The following is a 14,310-nucleotide window of genomic DNA, read 5'->3' as shown; positions in this document are numbered from 1 at the left end:
ATTTATTCAGTTGTTCCCCAATTCGTGTGAACGCACTCTGTCTCCAGTTTTTCGCTACCTCAGAAAGTACTATGAGAAATAATTTTTGTGTGTGTATATATATATATATGGGGCTTTTCCTTCCATCCTTGGGGTGTGTGACTAGTGGCTGTATCCCTGGGTTAAAGGGACTTTTCTAATACAGTTCTAAATTGCTTTCCAGTGTGGTAGGACCTGTTGTCCTGGGCTCTTTCTCACAACCATAATCCAAAGCTCATTCCAATAAGGAACACAATTCATCAACTTGCCTGCCATGGCCATTCATCAATGGGACTGAGTACTTTAAAAGTAAATAAATAACATCCTTCAGAGTGGACCGTGAGAATCCCCACCTGGAAAGGAACTCTGAGTTTATTTAATTATTGCCATTGTTATCATTAGGTATTTATTGAGCAGCTGCTATGGGATATTATGAATTATGGCAAACACACAGTCCCAGCTCTCACAGATTAGAAGCTCTCATATCCAGCGAACATCCCTGGAAGGGCAAGTCTCCAGCTCACTTCCCTCTGTCAGTCAATCAATCAAGATTTATTAAGCACCTACTATGTACCGGGCACTGTGGCTGAGAGCCTGGCATATTTAATATGCACTATTCCAGGGGAGATCTAAGAGGCTTTTCAAGGGACCCAGAGTCCACTACATTTTCTCCTTATTGGGACAGTTCCCACTAAGAGGCACCTGCAGAGGGTTCGCTCATCATTCACCCAGCAACAAATCCTTTATCATCATTGACCTATTTGTAAAAGTTCCCCAGACCCTCTCACCCCAATTCTCTTCTCTGGCTAATCAGCCTTGCCCCAGTCTCTGCAGGGACTTCAGTGATCTAAATCACCATATGCTGACATAATAGCTACTTGGTCCTTTGCTGGCCTCTGATTACTGACCTCCTCTCCAGGCCCATAGGAGTGACCTAGCTAGCTCCTTAAGTCAGGAGCACATGGTAACCAATCACAGCCCATACGAGGCCAGTCAACTATAGAAAAGCAATTCTCTAAAAGCCCTGTGTCCCCTTGATTTCATACTTCCACACCTAGTTAGCCAGGTGGCATAGAGGATAAAGTATTGGCCTTCAGACCAGGGAGGCCAGAATTCAAACCCTGTCTCAGACACTTACTATCTGTGTGATCCTGGGAGTGGTTATAATCCTTACCTATAAAATGGAGACCAGTACACAGTATCATCCACATTATGTGTTGATCAGCTGTGATAGACTTGATTCTTCTCAGCAATACAAGAAAGTTCCAAAGGACTCATGATGGAGAAGGCTCTCCAAATCCAGAAAAAAAAAGAACTGTGGAATATGGATGCAGATTGAACCATACTATTTCTTTTGTTTTTGGTGCTGTTGTTTTTCTTTTTTGAGGTTTTTCTTTTTTTGCTCTGATTCTTCTCTTATAACATGATTAATTTAGAAATAAGTTTAATGTTATTGTAACCTATATCAGATTACTTGCTATCTTGGGGTGGGGAGAGAGGGAGAAAAATTTGAAACTAGAAATCTTATAAAAACAAATGTTGAAAACTATCTCTACATGTAACTGGAAAATAAGAAAATACTTTTATTCAAAATTTTTAAAATACTTTTGTAATTAAAAAAATAAATAAATAAAATAAAATGGAGACCAAATAGTTGGGAAGATCAAATGAGATATGTAAAGCTCTTTGCCAACATTAAAACACTGCATAAATGCTATTAAATGAGCATTATTAGATGATTTCTCAGTACTCTCTGCCCATTACCCAGTCTCAATCCTTCCAACCTAACCCAATTTGGGATATTTATAACAACGCCTTGCCTTTTATAAAGAACTTTTCCTTTCCCTTTATAAAGAATCTTATAAAGAATAGTTCCAAATTGTTTCCATGAACATCATCTCATTTGATTTACATAATCACCCAGTATGGTTATTAGAGCAAGTGTTACTGAGCACAAAATAACTCTGTATGGGCCCAGGTTTCATCATTTGAAAAACAAGTCTTGGATGAGGCCACTCCAAACATCTCATCGATCTCCAACAGCCTATGAATCTACTCTCCATATTCTGTAGATAAGGAAGCAGATGCTCAGAGGGGTTGCCCTTGCCCAGAGTCACTTAGGGATTGAGCAGCAGAGCTGGGATTCTGGCCCCAAACCAGTGCTCTTTCCCCCAAACCACAGTTGCTTGTTCTGTGTCAAACAGAGAGCACCTCACAAGCAAATGCATTCCCGATGACCTGTGTCCTTTCTGCTGCTTTTGCCCAGCTCCCCACATTACTCTGTTGCCTTCTGTCTCCCTGCTAGGAGATCTATGAATGAGATTGTGTGTGTCTCCCCACCATCAGCCCACGGCCTGGGCCCTGTCCCTGTTTCTGTGAGTGTGGACCGAGCCCACGTGCACAGTACCTTGCAGTTCGAATATATTGATGACCCCCGAGTCCAGCGCATAGAGCCAGAGTGGAGTATTGCCAGGTAAGGGGGAGGGGAAATTCTGGATGCCCCCAGCCCAAAAGAGCCACGAGCCAGCAGGGCCTGGGGTATGACTGCATCACGAAAAGCCAGAGCCTCACCTTTAGGCCTCAGCAGAGCTGAGATTCAAACCCAGGTCCTGTGATTCCAAACCTAGTGTCCTTTCCATTACACCATCCCTCCTCAACTTTGCTGAGAGTCAGTTTCCTGGTCTTTAAAATTAAAATAATAGCACCTGCCCTGTCAGCCTCTAGGAGTTGTGAAAACTAGATGGGAGTACTATAGAAATGTACAGTATTGTCATTCTTTCCCTAACTCAGCCTCTGCTTCTCCCCAGTGGCCACACACCCCTCACCATCACAGGCTTCAACCTGGATGTCATTCAGGAGCCCAGGATCAGAGTCAAGTTCAACGGCAAAGAATCTGTTAACGTGAGTAGTCACAGCCTCCTCTAGGTTTTGCTAAAGGAGAGCTGATAGAAAGAACTAGAAATGTTTGGAAGAGGAGAAAACTTGAGGGGGCGCAGGGTGCCGATCTGTCTCAGTAGTGTGGGGCCTACGAGAAGCTTCCCCGAAGAATGAAAACAAGCCAGTAATACATAAAACCGTATTCTTTTCTTATGGTGTGTGTTAACTCACCTGAGGAGAGACTTGAGGCCTAAAACAAAAGACTCAGGGGCAGGGGGATGGACAAATGCAAGGAGGGGAAGGGGCTTTCAGGGCAAAGGAAACATCTGGGTCTCAAGTGCCTCAGGTGCAATGATCTTCAGGGCCACAGCAGGAAAAGAGTGGTCCTTTGGAGAGCCCAGCCTTCGCCCAGGTTCCATCAAACTCTCCATCTCTTTTATTAGCTGCTAAAGGGAATGCCTTGGTCCTTTATCTGCTCCACAGTGGGGCAGCCCATTTGATCACATGGGCAGCATCCTGGGTTCTATAAGGAGGAGGCACATTTAGGCTCAGTCGTATCTGTTTAGTTTCCCATTTCAGATATGTGAATACATGTTGTCTCATTCAGAGAATACATATGTGTACATGTCATCTCCCCAAATAGAATGTAAGATCCTTGAGGGCAGGGATTGTTTGTTTGTTTTTTGTATTCCCAAATCCTATCCCTGTACCTACCGATTGACTGATGAAACTGTCATAACCACATAGATGCTAGGGCTTGGCTATCTGGGAATTCAAGCACGAGATTTGGAAGTTTCCAGGAAAAAAAAAAGACAGAAAGAAAGGGGACATCCAGAGCAAGAGCACCCTGCCCCAAGTGAGCCTCAGAAAGGCCTCCAAACCCAACTTGTTTTTGGACCATCAAAAAAGGGACATGATGGCTATCTTCAAATCTTTGAAGACCTGTGATACAAATTGGACTCTTTTTGTTTGGACCCAGAGGACAGAACTAGAGCAAACTGGGCCATGTTGAATAGAAGCAGATTTGGGCTTGATGTGATCAAAATAATAATAATTTTAATTAATGGTGAGAGCTGGTCCGAGTAGAATGGCCTGTCTCAGGACTATCTCAGGATATCTTGGGGTCTCTGTCACTGAAAGGGGAATTTTACCAAGGCTGGGGGAATCACTTCTTGGGGATTTTGTGGAGGCAAGGTTTTGACTAGATCATTCCCATGGCCCCTTCCAGTTTTGAGATCCTGAGACTTTGTTGCTGAAGAAGGGAAGGGGACAATGTCCTAGATTCATTCCCTACCCTTTCATGCCTGGGAGGCATCTCTCCTCACCTGGGACATGAGGTATATGCAGACTGTATTTGGGAGAGTACAAAAACATATTATAGAAGGTGACTTTCAAAATACTGCTTGCTGATTCCCAGGAAAGCATTTTGGAATGGGATTGGATGGGTCACCCTTCCATTCTACCCCTCCATTCAATCTAGGATAACTTAATTCGGTGGTATGCCCTCTTGCCCTCCCTCCCTCTCTTCATCCACTGGGACCCATCAGCACCCGCCCCCTCACCCAAAGACTCCTCCAGCAGTACTGCCTCCCTGCTCCGTGGTTCTAAGATTTAGAGCTAGGGACCTCTAAAGATGATCAAGTCCAGTGATTCAGGGCCTGTGAACCTTGGAATTATTGCAAGGGGTCCACAAATCTATATATGAATCCAAAATAAGCCCATTCTTTCTGTGGATTGAATAAATGCCTTTTACGTATATGCCTATTTTTCAAGTATACTGTACTATTAATAGAGTCCATATTGATTTAGAATTATTACTGAATTCATAGAAGCTTTTTGCTATCTTGTAGTTTCTCAGTCAGTCTGTCAGCAACAGGCATTTATTAGGTCCTTGCTAAGTGCTGGGCTAAGCATTAGGGAGGCAAAGAAAGAAAAAAGATACTCCTTGCCTTTAAGGAGCACTCATTTTAATGGGAGAGACAACATGTAAAGAGATATATGTATATGCATATATTTACATAATATACATGCATATATTGTAGAGACAATATGTAAATATATATAATTATCTGGAGTATAGCTACAGATCTATACATAGATATATGTGTATATAGATAAATGTAGGTATCTAAATATATATGTGTAGATATATACACATAGAGAGCTACATATATGAATATATGGATATATATCAAGATCTAGCTCTAGATTTCTTTAAAATTTCTTCTTAATATATAGGCTTCAAAGCATTTTTTAAAGATAGCTCTTCCCTCCTCTCCCCCCATCCCCCAAAAAAGGTTTAGAACTCACAGCTTAGATATATTCCTGTCAGGAGACAGAAGGATTGCTTAGCTGACTTTTAGGAGAGCAAATAATTGTAGTCCCTTTTCTTTTGAGCTGGACTAGCACTTAGGAGTGATTTATCTAAGGGGAAGCATATACTACATTAGGACAAGCTTATAGTATAGGAACCACCTCCTTTCTCAGGAGAAAAGTAAAGAAGAGGGGGTTTCTCAGTTTGGTCAGCATCAGCTCCCATTGTCTAAAGGGAGACACCATCTCCTTCCCTGGCCTTCACTTTACCAAGGGGCCTCACAGGGTGATGTGGAGGACAGAGTTGAGAGCAGTCCAGTCCAAAAGAATTTTTGGCAGAGAAAGTGCCAATGCAGCATTAGGCAGGAAGCAAACAGAAGTGGGCTTGTTCGTTCCAAAGCTATTTGCTTATTCATCAAGGAATTGAACCCAGGGGAACTGAAAGAGCTGCAGGGAGAGAGCTGTCCAGAGGCAAAAAAGCAGAGATAAGAGGGTCTCCAAAACAGGGTTGGCCCCCCAGAAAGCCTTGGGAGTCCTATGCTAACCACCTGCATTTGCCAGCCTACCCATGATTCAATGTCCCTGCTTGGAAAATGAGGACAGTACCTGGTTTTTAAAGGACCATTCACTCAGATGAAGAGGACTGGAGAATGATGTTGTCCAGGGGAGAGGACTTTAGCAGGACTTGAATTTCCTATGGAAGGCCCGTGTAAACCTCAGGTTTTTTTTCAAAAATTTTCATACTCATATATACATTTTAGTTTCCTTAAAAAGAAAGTCTGTGTGTGTGTGTTTGGCTCGTCATACATGCCTGAAGTTGGCTGCCAATACAACACGTTCTTGAGAAGCCAGATGCCTCCATCTTGGCTGTGGTTGGGAAACTGAGGCTCTCGCATCAAAACCCAAACTAGGTTGATCCAAAGCTAAGTAAAAAGGAGGAAGCTGGGTGGTTTGGTGGAACAAAGGAGAGCCTAAAAATCAGGAGAACTCGATGAGAATCCCAATTCTGATATTTACCAGCTATAGGACCCTAGGCAAACTCAGATGGTTTGTTTTCATCTGTAAAACAAGTATAATACTGGCACTACTTAACCTGCAGGGCTATTGTTCTGTTCTTTTTTATTCTAAATGTTTGATTAATGCTCTTTGCTTTTTAAAAATCACCAGTATTTGCTATTGTCTAGCCTTACTCCAATTCCCAGGCCAAGAAGAACCTTCCCTTTTAACAAATAAGTAGACTTAAGCAAATCAGTGGCCATATTTAAAAATGCATGCCTTGGGCAGCTAGATGGCGCAGTGGTTAAAGCACCGGCCCTGGATTCAGGAGTACCTGAGTTCAAATCTGACCTCAGACACTTAACACTTACTAGCTGTGTGACCCTGGGCAAGTCACTTAACCCCCATTGCCCCGCAAAAAAAAAAAAAATGCATGCCTCATTTTCCACCTGTAGCCTACCACTTCTCAGCCAAGACATACAACTGGTTACCATCAGTCCTCTGACGCTACCATGGGTTACTGCATTAAGGACTTCATAAGGCTTAAAGGGCTCTAGAGATTTAAGCCATTCCTAGGACTCAGATGGGCTCTTCAAAGGTCCCTTGACCCAATTCTTGCCTTTTGGCTGCAGGGAGTCAAGAAAAGGAACTATTTGTTTAATTTCTTTAGCTGATTGTTTGGGAGCTACAGTTAAGCAGGAGGGGACCTGGCTAGGATGTAGATGGGAGACTAAATTCTATAGACTCTAGAGGTAGAAGAGACCTTAAAGAGTGACTTACCCAAGCTAAAAATGATATATGTAATAAATCAGAGATTCAAATTCAAGCCTTCTGAATTCAAATCCATTATACCATACTGCCTCTCACTGAAGTAGTGGCTGACTTTTCTACATCCATACAAAGCCTATCCAGAGCCACAAGGTATTTTGCTTTCCTCTTTCTTTGATCTTTTTGGGATATGGCCTTAGTAGTTAAAATGCTGGATCAAAGGGTATGCACTAAACTATGCATACCCTACTAGGGTAGCAATATACTAGGTCTGTATCCAAAAGAGATCAAAGACAAGGGGAAAGGACCTTTTTGAATAAAAATATATTTATAGTAGCTCTTTTTTGTGTTGGCAAAGAACTAGAAATTGAGGGGCTTCCCATCAATTGGGGAATGGCTAAACGAGTTGTAGTATATGATTGTGATGGAGTGCTATTGTTCTATAAGAAATGATGGGGGGCAGCTAGATGGCGCAGTGGATAGAGCACCGGTCCTGGATTCAGGAGTACCTGGGTTCAAATCCGGCCTCAGACACTTAACACTTACTAGCTGTGTGACCTTGGGCAAGTCACTTAACCCCAATTGCCTCCAAAAAAAAAAAAAAAAGAAAGAAAAGAAAAGAAATGATGAGCAGGATGGTTTCAGAAAAACCTGGGAAGTCATATGAACTGATGCAAAGTGAAGTGAGCAGAAGCAGGAGAACACTGTAAACAGCAACAGCTATATTGTACAATGATCAACTATGAACGACTTGACAATACAGTAATCCAAGACAATTCCAAAGGACCCATGGATGAAAAATGCTGTCCACCACCAGAGAGAGAACTGATAAACTCTGAATGCAAATCGAAGCAAACATTTTTCACTCTCTCTATTTTTTCTTGGGGAATTTTTGCATGGTTTGTTTTTTGCTTCTGGGTGTCTTGTTTTGTGGTGGGTTTTTTGCAACACGACTTATATGGAAATATGCTTTGCATGACTCCTCATGTATAGTGTTATCATATTGCTTGTCTTCTCAGGGGATGGAGGCAGAGTAGAAAGGAGGGAGAGAATTTGGAACTCAAAAAATTTTTAAATGAATGTAAAAAATTTTTTGATGCATTTAGAAGATATTTAATGAAATAAACATATCTTACACATATGTGTGTGTATATATATATATATATATATATATATATATATACATCTATTTTTTAAAAGAGTATGCACAGTTTAGTAACATTTTGAGATTAGTTCCAAGTTGCTTTCCAGAATGGCTGGACCAATTCACAGTCCCTCCATCAGTGCATTACTGTGCCTGTTTTCCCACAGCCCCTCCAGTATCTGTCACTTTCTGTTTTTTGTAATCTTTGTTATCATTGGCATGGTGCTCAAATAAGCACTGGGGAAGAAGGTCTGAAGAATCTCTGTGGGAAGAGGATGCATCTCAGTGTTCATGCTATCCCTTGTTTGGCTCCTCATGCTTTAAGTTTTTGCCCTTTTGTCCTCCTCAGGTATGTAAGGTTGTGAACACAACCACCCTGACCTGCTTGGCCCCTTCTTTGACTCCAGAATACCGGCCTGGCCTTGATGCTGTCGAACGGCCAGATGAGTTTGGGTTCGTCTTCAACAACGTGCAGTCCTTGCTGATCTATAACGACACCAAATTCATCTACTATCCCAATCCAACTTTTGAACTGCTTAGTCCCACTGGGGTCTTGGACCAGAAGCCAGGATCCCCAATCATACTAAAGGTAGGGACATTTATTCATTCATTCATTCATTCATTCATCACCTGTAATACTCAATGTAACATGGAAACCTCTCCTTCTTTTCTTCCTTCCTTCCTTCATTTACCTTCCCTCCTTCCTTACTTTCTTTTACTCTTATCTTTCTGTGTATTTTTATCCCCAGGTCTTAGCACAGTGCTTGGCCCATAGTAGGCACTTCATAAATAGTAGTTGATGCTTGATTCCTTACCTTCTTGCTTCCCTCTTGACATCTACCCTACTCATATTATTCATAACTTCTTTCTTCTCCACTCTTCCTTCCTTCCATCCTCTCTTCCCAGTGTGCCACATATTCCTTTGAGTTTTGTTTCTTTTAAGTCCATTCTCCACGCCAGTCCCTGCACCTCTTCCCAAACTCAAAATAAGAAGAGGAGATGGCATAGCTACAGCTGGGCTCTCAATGAAATGAAGGAATAGGAATGGCCAATAGTTGACTCAATGAGGAACTCCTTCCCTTTCACTCCATAGGGCTTAGAGTATAGTTCAGATTCTCTCCTCCTCTTCTCTCCATCCTCTACATATGAATTTGAAGCATTATTTTCAGTTGTTTTATTTTAAAAGGGGCTATTTCCTCTACCTCCTCCTTCTTCTCTTCCTCCTTCTCTATATCTTCCTCCACATCTTCTCCTTCCTCATCCCCCTCTGCCTCATTTAACTTTTCAATGATGGAACTTTGGTAACTAAAATTTTACAGCAAGTCAAGACTGGCTATAACTGTTTTCCAGTTTGGGGCCATTCTGATTGCCATAGTAACCCCCTGTTCTTATATTTCCACAGATCAAGCTTCTACCTTAATAACTGTCCAAATTTCTCTTCTCTAACAATGTTACATTTGATTCTTGAGGACTTCTTACATAGTTACCCAGAATTCTTTCATTTGTTCCATTGAAAGCACGCCCCCACCACTGAAAACCAAAGCTAAAATGACTCTTGCTTATTATAGAATCTGCTATTTCCGTTTTAGCTTTCCTAGTTATCCTTGCGTCTCCTTAGTTGTTGTTTTCGTAAACACACACTTGGCTTTTTCGTAAACCTACCAATTTTTCTATTACTGTTTCCAACAGGGCAAAAACCTCTGCCCCCCAGCCTCGGGGGGAGCCAAGCTGAACTATACGGTGCTGATTGGAGAGACTCCCTGTGCTGTCACTGTGTCTGAGACACAGCTCCTTTGTGAACCCCCAAATCTCACAGGACAACACAAGGTTATGGTGAGTGGGGCTTGCTTTTTTATCCAGATCTGGAAGATCTTAGAATTGGAAAAGACCAGGTGACCTAGTCAATTTCCCTGCACGTAGGAAGTAGCAACTTCCTGCACAAGAGGTAGATTTCCCTTCTCTTTCCCATATTTCTTATCTCATGTATATTGGAATTTAGAAATGTATTGATATCTTGGTCTTTCTATCACCTCCCCATTCCCCACTCAAAGGACAAACAATAGAAAAAAAAAAAACTCCATTGAGCAAAACTCAAATGAATCAAACAAGTCCCCTAGTGAAAGCAGTGCTCTGCACTGTAGTCCCCCAATTCATTGGACTTAACACCAGTTGGTGCTTAGATTTATATAATACCTTTAGGTAACATATGAACCTCACAACTATCCTATGAGTATTGTTATCCACATTTTATGAATAAGGAATCTTCAATTCAGGAAATGACTTGCCCAAGATCACATGGCTTTTAGACCAAGCTTCCTGAACATCTTTTCTAGCACTTAGCACAGTGCCTATCTTATAGTAGACACTTATTGACTTGCATACAGTGAGTGCTTAATAAATGTGTGTAGATTTAAATTAGAAAGTGACAAAGCCTGGACTAGAACTCAGCTATTCTGCCTCCAAATTCAGTGCTCTTAAAGCTGCCTATACTATTCAGCCTCTGGGGGTAAAGGAGCAGAAGACATTGTTAGTGCAGTTTAATTAAAGGTAGACAATAAGTAAAAGATAGATTTGTCCTCAAGGTTATACTGTGTAGTTGTTGACTAAACATCCTACCCCAAAAGTCAAGAGCAGCTTGATATCCTTAGAGGCAAGAATGTACAATAGAAAGAATATTCACTCTGACATCAAAAAACCTAGGTTTGGGGCAGCTAGGTGGTGTGGTGGATAGAGCACCGGCCCTGGATTCAGGAGGACCTGAGTTCAAATCCGGCCTCAGACACTTGACACTTACTAGCTGTGTGACCCTGGGCAAGTCACTTAACCTTCATTGCCCCACCAAAAAAAAAAAAAAGAAAGAAAGAAAGAAAACCTATGTTCAGATCCCACCTTTGATGTTCACTTCCCGGGGCCTCAGTCTCCTGCTCTATAACATGAGGGGATTGGAGTAGATGACCTCTGAGCTGTATGACACCATGATGATTAAGCAGCCACTGACTTTGTGTGCATGTCCACAATGCCCAGGTTCACGTGGGCGGGATGGTATTCTCCCCTGGCTCAGTGAGCGTCATCTCAGACAGCCTGCTGACCCTGCCAGCCATTGTCAGCATTGCAGCAGGGGGAAGCCTCCTGCTTATCATCGTCATCATCGTCCTCATCGCCTATAAGCGCAAGTCTCGAGAGAACGACCTCACCCTCAAGCGCCTTCAGATGCAGATGGACAATCTCGAGTCCCGGGTGGCCCTGGAGTGTAAGGAAGGTGTGTGATACTTTTCTACTTGTTCATTTTCTTGATCTCATGGGATTCCACTATTTCTCTCTCCCCCCACAAAGAGCTTTCAAGCTTTTCTCCCTTCCCTCTCACTTGTATTCTTGACTCCCTTACCTTAGTCCCATCTCTTCCAACCGCACCTTTTGGCCCCAAATAAGAGACCCCTGGGACTCCCCAGGGGACATCAGTGTAGGAACCAGGGGCAACATGGGATTCATTCTAGACCCACTTCTGACCTTGATTCAGGATGACTTCCGCCAACTTCCTCCCCTTCTCTGGGTCTCGGTTGTTCCATCTGCTAAGTCAGAATGAAAATTCCTGCCCCATTTCAAACCCTTCATCCCCAGGCAAGTCACTTCACCCTGTTTGCCTCAGTTTCCTCATCTGTAAAATGAGCTGGAAAAGGAAATGGCAAACCACTCCAGGATCTCTGCCAAGAAAGCCCCAAATAGGGTCACAAAGAGTCAGATGCAACTGAAATGACTGAACAACAATGTCAAAGCATTTAACAGAGGCCCTGGTCTGCTGCAGGTCACCTATTAAAAGAAATCAGTGTCTTATATGGGAGAAGCAGTACACGAGTCAGGAGGGACCTGAGCCTTTTCCGTTCCCACACAGTCTATGAAAACTGAGATAGAGGAGGCTGCACCTGTGCCCATGCATATTTAGCTCGTGTGTGTGTGTGTGTGTGTGTGTGTGTGTGTGTGTAGTTGGGGGGAGGGGAAAGGAGGTTGTATTTTCCCACCTCCCACACGTTTCAGGAACAAGGAGCCTCCAGCACACTCCCCCTCCCCACTGCTTTCATCCGCTATGGATGCCATCCACAACTGAGAACTTAGCAGACTCTCTGGATGAATACCTCAATTGGAAGTAAACACTTTCCTTTTTTTTTTCAGAACTCAAGATCAGAAACAAATTAAAGGAGGTTGGGAGGAGGGAAGTGGGAGAAGTTAGGTTTTCGGGAGGAAGGCTCCTCCTGGCAGAGTAATATAGGAGCGGGGGAAGGGGACTGAAATCACGGCTGATGAAGTAGATATTTCTTTGGAATCATCATGGCTCCCAAACTTGGCCATTTCATCTGGGCTTCTGAGCAAGGTAGATGAGAACTGGGTTTAACTTCACAGTTAGATCCCGGTTCCTACTCTTAGCATCTCTTGCCTTCCTGTTGCCCTTGAGAGCTTCAGGTTAACCTAGAATCATGAAATTATATTGTTAGGAAAGACTTTGGAGGACCACCCATCCAAGCCCCATTGTGGAATCTTAGCATTGGACCTTGAAGGTCATCTAGTTCCATACATGGGGAAGCTCAGGATCTCAAGCTGATTGCTTCTCTGCAGTGGGACCTCTTTTCCTTTTCCCTCAGGGATTTCTTTCCTGTCCTCTCCCCCTTGGATTTACATCAGTCATAGAGTTGTCCTAAAGAAGCTAAGTGGTAAAGTGGATAGAGTTCTGGGCTTGTACTCAGGAAGTTCCGAGTTTGAATTCTGTCTCAGTCATTTACTAGCTGTGTGACCCTGGGCAAGTCACTTAACCTCTCTCAGCCTCGGTTTCTTCATTTGTAAAATGAGCAGGTTTGGGTTTCATGGCCTCCAAGGACTTTTCCAACTTTAAATCTATGCTCCTTTGACGCATTCTTATCACTTCATATCTCCCCATACCATTCCCCACCCCCACCCCTACACACAGCTTTTGCTGAGCTGCAGACGGACATCAATGAGTTGACCAGTGACCTGGACCGCTCAGGGATCCCCTACCTGGACTACCGGACCTATGCCATGAGGGTTCTGTTCCCTGGCATCGAGGACCACCCTGTCCTTCGAGAACTGGAGGTAATACCCTCCCACCCAATCACCATCACACCCCACCCCACACACTTATACCACCACCATAGCAAAGCACCCCATTGCCAGGAAATCAACGAGCAAGTAACGACTCACAGGTCAGACCAATTCACCCTCTCCTTGGGTTGGGACACAGAGTGGGCAGGTAATCGGGCTACACTGTCGCATCATATAAAGAGAAATGCCTCCTTTGGGATTGAAAGGAAGTGGGGAGAGAGGCAAAGGGGGGAACTGAGGCCTCTAGACTGGTCTTTATCTTTGGGTCCATTGATATATTTCCCACGTTTCCTCTTGGAGACTCAGCCTGCTTCCTGCCTTATTCTAAAAGATAAACACAAGGTTAGAGACCCTGCTCATACACAGCCCCTGCACCTACCTATTTATCCAACCCCTCCCCAAAAGAAAGGCATAAAAGGAAGGCGCAGGATGGAGAGTGGGCTCTGCGGCCCAGGTAAGCTCAAGTAGTAGGCCCTCCATGGGTTGCTAGGAGATGGTGGGAGTGGGAGAGCAGGAGGAAGGTCTGATCTCCGAGGGGGCCACCCCAACAGGTTCAGGGGAATGGGCAGCAGCACGTGGAGAAGGCCCTGAAGCTCTTTGCCCAGCTCGTCAACAACAAAGTCTTCTTGCTGACCTTCATCCGAACTCTGGAGCTGCAGCGGAGCTTTTCCATGCGAGACCGAGGCAATGTGGCCTCCCTCATCATGACCGGGCTGCAGGGCCGCCTGGAGTACGCCACAGACGTTCTCAAACAGCTGCTATCTGACCTCATCGACAAGAATCTGGAGAACAAGAACCACCCCAAACTGCTTCTGCGCAGGTCTGGTCACCACTGGAACGGGGGGGGGGGGAATGAGGAGGTGGGGGCCACCAATCAGTGATCAGGGCTCTGACCGGGGAGCCCAGTGTAGACAGGAGGTCATGCAATGCCCTGGACCCTAGCTGGAGAAGGACCAAAACATCAGAAAGGCAGCTACAGGTCTAGCATCCTAGAATGTCTGATTATCTGAGGTTCAGAGGATAAGGGGAGGTTATCTCACTTGACCCTCTCACAAATGGTCCTTTGATGCAGTCAGGAGCCATAT

At 43.8% G+C, this 14,310-nt stretch overlaps 1 protein-coding gene across 1 annotated transcript in view; it reads left to right on the top strand.

Moving 5' to 3' along the window:
* The window catches only part of PLXNA2 (plexin A2), a 324,127-nt gene that overhangs the window by 286,911 nt on the left and 22,906 nt on the right, over positions 1 to 14,310 (top strand). Inside the window, exons 16-22 of the mRNA XM_044001416.1 lie at positions 2,324 to 2,491; positions 2,826 to 2,919; positions 8,466 to 8,705; positions 9,806 to 9,949; positions 11,141 to 11,375; positions 13,074 to 13,216; positions 13,777 to 14,045. Of these exons, the coding sequence (XP_043857351.1) occupies positions 2,324 to 2,491; positions 2,826 to 2,919; positions 8,466 to 8,705; positions 9,806 to 9,949; positions 11,141 to 11,375; positions 13,074 to 13,216; positions 13,777 to 14,045 (1,293 nt within the window). The remainder of the gene's footprint in view (positions 1 to 2,323; positions 2,492 to 2,825; positions 2,920 to 8,465; positions 8,706 to 9,805; positions 9,950 to 11,140; positions 11,376 to 13,073; positions 13,217 to 13,776; positions 14,046 to 14,310) is intronic.

Source organism: Dromiciops gliroides, chromosome 4 (genome assembly GCF_019393635.1).
Source record: "Dromiciops gliroides isolate mDroGli1 chromosome 4, mDroGli1.pri, whole genome shotgun sequence".
Lineage (NCBI taxonomy): Eukaryota > Metazoa > Chordata > Mammalia > Microbiotheria > Microbiotheriidae > Dromiciops > Dromiciops gliroides.
Note: the sequence above shows the minus strand (reverse complement) of the source record. Positions and strands in the feature narration are given on the sequence as shown.